General features: G+C 41.8%; 1 protein-coding gene across 1 annotated transcript; it reads left to right on the top strand.

The window, feature by feature from the left end:
* The first annotated feature begins 2,114 nt into the window (after positions 1-2,114).
* Positions 2,115-2,705, top strand: LOC138877417 (uncharacterized). Its single transcript, XM_070157026.1, has one exon. It carries the CDS (start codon positions 2,115-2,117, stop codon positions 2,703-2,705), a length of 591 nt encoding a protein of 196 aa, XP_070013127.1.
* The last annotated feature ends 2,228 nt before the right edge of the window (positions 2,706-4,933 follow it).

The following is a 4,933-nucleotide window of genomic DNA, read 5'->3' as shown; positions in this document are numbered from 1 at the left end:
AAGTGTGCACTTAGTGTAACTTCTTTTCTGTTAGAGTCTTATTCCAATTTTATAACGAGGTTCGGACAAGTTGCAAAGCTGGTGAAACTTCTGTATTCCTGGTACGCTGCCCCCCTCGGCTCGAGTTGTCCGCTTGGGTAAGCCAGGTCTAGAACAATACACCCAGGTTCCAAACCTAGTATAACAAAGCCTCATGGAGGATCCCTAGTAGGAACGCTTGTTTGCATCACGTGCATTTGACTTTGGAGACTCAACACAGGGGTTAGGTCTGTCTAGGACAGGTGTACCCGAGATGAAAAGACCATCCTAATGCATTCTACTTTCTACTTGTGCATTTATTTGCTTCAGATTTGCATGTTGAACGACTTGTAAATAATAGAAGAAAAGTTGGAAAAAAGAGAAATCAATTTGAGGGCTAAAGAGATAATTACCTGTTTTTGAAAAACGGATGTCCAAAAGTACCAGAACTCTGCCGAAATTTTGAAAAAAAAAAGAAAAAAAAATAGAATAAAATATTTAGTATTATTTTATTGTTAAAATCTGCCCGAACTATGCCAGTTTGATTCTCACTGGATGTGGGTTACGTAGGCAACCCCCATCGGATCCACTTCATTTTTTGCAAAAATAACCCAAAAAGAACAAAAATTTTATTGTTTTGTCATAAATATGTAAGGTGATGCCATTCTTGTCTAAAATAGCCAAATGTCCCCAAAAGGACGCTGGAAGGCTATTTTTGCAAGAACAACCACTTATGGTCTCTTTTTCAAATTTTTTGGCCGGTTAGCAAACACAGCCTTAAAATATTCTTTCCCGAAGTGCTAAAAGGCCGTATATGCAAAGCCGGGTCTTTATTTTTTAAATAACAATTTTTTGCAAAAATGGTGAATAACTTTTTCTTGAGTCACAATGAGTCGTGATCTTTTTAATTGAATCACCCTAATAAATGTGCAGGATGAGCACATATGAAAATGAACCCTTTGCAGTTCTTGAGGAAATCCCCTTACAGCTCCATATGTGGTGGAACGACTTAGGAAAAGTCAGCAGAGGGACTGTAGTAAAAGTTTTGGGTGGTCTTGTGGGACTTTTGAAAATCAAACCGAGATTGGATGTGATTGAGGCCTTGATACCTTTCTGGGACCCGACTCACAATGTATTTCACTTTTCTGATTTTGAGCTCATCCCCACGCTGGAGGAAATTGCAGGCTATGCCCGGCCTTAGTGGAAATCTTAGAAGTCAGTACCCAGTGTCACCAAGAACAGTATCTCCTCACACGTTTCTAGATATGTTGAGTATTAGTCGGGAGGTTCAGGATGGGAATTTGTCTTAAGGGCTTTGCACTTTCCAATTCTTGTACTAGCGCTATGGCAATCCCCACGGTTTTGAAGCACCGGATAATGGTCTGACTCATGCAGGAAACAAATTTATATGGGAGGCACGACGGGGTTTGGCCTTTATAGTAGCATTCTTGGGTGTCATAATCTGTCCGCGAAAAGACGGAAACATAGAACTGTGTCTCGTGGGAATGGTTGATGTCATGATTAATAAAGCTAATGGCACCCTTGTTCCAATGATCTTAGCTGAGATTTATCGAGCCTTAACCATATTCCGAGAAGGGGGAAGATTCTTCTAGGGTTGTAACTTGCTACTACAACTTTGGATACAAGAACATCTTTGTCACCGTGTCGAGTATATGAACTACGACATGACTTGTCTGAATTGCATCGAAGATTATGAAAATCGAGTGGCGGGTGTTGAATTTCCAGAAGGTACAGAGGCTTTTGCACACTTAAGTTCTTTAACTTCAGATAGAATTTAGTGGACTTTCGGATTGCTCCCTGTCACCGAAGTCATATACATGTCAGCCGAGGTGTGCTATATTCTCCTAATGGGTCTCCGGAGCATTCAACCATATTCTCCTCATAGGGTTTTGCGCCAACTGGGCAGGTTTCAAACTATTCCCCATGATGAAGATCTGAGCTGACAAGTCATCAAATTGGGCCCAAAGGCTATATTCTCAGAAGGAAGAGTTCGTCAAGTTTGGAATGAGTGCAGATTTCTAGAACCCAAGACTCTGGTGCGGGATCTAGCTAAAGGTGAGGTAGACCCTAATTACATGAATTGGTTTGGTAAAAGGTTTCAAATCCCTCGAGAGCCCGAAAGGCCTGCTACAAGACCTCACGTCCAACAATTCACTGACGACTCGCGAGAGCAATGGGACTGGTTGACAAAAGAGGCAAGATATAGGGCCACGATAAGTAAATTGGAGGGACAAATCAGGAACCTCAAATTTGACAATTGCGTCCAAGCTGCTGTCGATGAAGGGGAAAAGAAGAAGCTGGCTCAGGAAAACGAAGCCCTTATAGCTCAGATCCAAAAGATGAAAATTGCTGCTAAAAACCAGGAAAGAAGCCAAGCAGATGAAAGGCTTATATGTGGTCTTAGAAAGAAAGTAATCGAGTGTCAAGATGACTTGGAAAAATCTGAGGCCAGTCTAGCAAGAGCCCGAGCGCAGCTGATAAAGAATGCAGAAGGAAAAGTGGAATTTGTGCGGCAGTTGAAAAGAAAATATGAGGGGACAATCACAGATTTGAAGAAAAAGTTAACTACCCTTGAAAATGAGGTGGCCAAGCAAGCTAGGAACTTTAAAGCCGAAAGGGAACATTGCTATGACTTGATGTCCCAAATGGAGGAAGATATGCAATAGTTGCAGAGTCAAAACCATCATGACACCCAAGTGTTAGAATCTCGGAATCAGCAAATCGGGCGTTTGCTTCAAGAAAAGGGTATTATCCGGGAGAGGGTTAGAGATATTGCCGACTACATCATCATGAAATGCCACGAATGTGAGGACATGACTTGAACTACTTTCTTTACTGCAGTAATTACTTTTGTCCACCAAATAATGAGTGATCTGGAGCATCTTCAAGGGGATCTTGGACATAGGCCCGTGGTAAGACCGAATGATGTCCCACGGGCCCCAGGAGTCGAAGCACTTATGTACTCTTGATTTTTCATTTATCGAGTCTGTATTTTAGTTTTTAGTTTAAAATTTTCTTTTGAGTCTGTTAGTAGTTTTTAAAATTCCAAGAAATGAGTATGTTGGAGTCTTTTGTAATAGAAAAGTTTAGGAATTTTATTAATGAAAATTGAAAATTCCCAAAAAAATTATTTCCTTATTTTTTTGTACTTATTTCTTGAACTATGTGATGATCTGATTCACGCGACCTCGTGATACGTAAGCAATCCTCATCGGATCCGGTCATGATTTTGTAAATAACGCAAATAAAAGAGGGATGTGGGAAGAAAGAATCGAAAGAAAAACCAAAAAGAGAGAAAAAGCAAGCCAAAGGAAAACCAAAGAAAAACGAAAAAAAGAGAGCAAGAAAAGAGAGGAAAATAGGAGAAGCACAAAGAGCCAAAGTGGAAAGAAAAGAAAATTGGGGAAATAAGCAAGAGCCGGGATGAAACACGTAACCGTTGCGAAACATGTAGAAACATATTTAACTGTATAGGTGCATCACACTCCAATGTGCGATTACCTATGTGTTAATTGCTTTAAACAGATTGGTTTGTTGTCTGCAGTTAAGTACATGTTCTATATTAAGGTGGTTGGTTTTGTGGTAATTTAGCTTTACATCCGTACTTCACAAGGTCAAAAGGAAGTGTTGAAATATCTTCGGAAAGTCATCTGCCAACAGTTTCTATTCCAAAGGATATTCCGATCTCGACCATCCCAACTTCCGAGTCAGCAACTGCTGAGGAAAACAGAATTCTGCGTCTCCGCATGACGGAAATGTGGGATGCCTGGGCCAACGACGGAGAACCACCAAGTGCGATACCAGGATTCCCTGAGCTATTTCCCAGGGCAAGTGGTACTTCCAACATCCCCATAAGTTATCCAAATACCCCACTGGGATATCCTACCATCTCAACCCATTTTGCTGGAATACCTTCTGAGGCTCGCCCCTAGGTGTTAACTTCAGGTGCGGCCTCAAACATATTCACTGCGCCACCCAGTTTGGCTGCTTCACAACCCACTCTACCCAGACCTAGCTTTGATCCATCATCCTTCACCTTTCAAGCACCATCTTCCCAATGGAACCAACCTAGTTCACTACTAATTGTTACCCTCAGCCACCCTGGTACGAGTTTACGCGGGGCAGGAGAAAACCACAAAAAACCCTGAACAAGAGGAGATTACCATAAAGATGAGGAACATCAAGCAGAGTTTATATTTGAGCGGGCAAAAGAGCGTATCCTACGCTGACCTGTGTATGTTCCCATACGTACATAAACCTTTGGTATGTTCCCATACGTACATAAACCTTTGGGTTTCAAAACCCTAAAGTTTGAAAAGTATAACGGGCATGGGGATCCCATAGCCCACCTCAAGAGGTACTGCAACCAATTGCGGGGGTGCAGGCGGAAAAGAGGAGCTTCTCATGGCTTATTTTGGAGAGAGTTTGGTCGGCATTGCTTCTGAATGGTACATGGATCAAGATATATCTCGTTGGCATATTTGAGATGACCTGGCTCAACATTTTGTCAAGTAGTTTCAGTATAATATCGACATTGCCCCTGGCAGGAATTTGTTGTTGAACCTCAAGAAAAAGGTCCTCGGAAAGCTTCCGAGAGTATGCTGTCAAATGGCGCGAGCAAGACGCCAGAGTCAAGACTCCAATGGATGAAATAGAGATGGTTAGTGTCTTTCTTCAAGCCCAAGAGGATGATTATATCAGAATATGATGTCTGCGATGGGGAAACCGTGCCGAGGCCATCAAAATTGGTGAAATGGTCAAGAATGGTTTAAAAATAGGGCGAATATTGAGTCAATCTGCTATAAGGGCTACCTCCAAGCAATTCAAGACGAGTTTGGAGGTATAGAAAACCGAAAGAAGAAGGAAGAAGTGGCAAAGGCAACTTCAAGCAAAA

This window comes from Nicotiana sylvestris, chromosome 9 (assembly GCF_000393655.2).
Source record: "Nicotiana sylvestris chromosome 9, ASM39365v2, whole genome shotgun sequence".
Lineage (NCBI taxonomy): Eukaryota > Viridiplantae > Streptophyta > Magnoliopsida > Solanales > Solanaceae > Nicotiana > Nicotiana sylvestris.
Note: the sequence above shows the minus strand (reverse complement) of the source record. Positions and strands in the feature narration are given on the sequence as shown.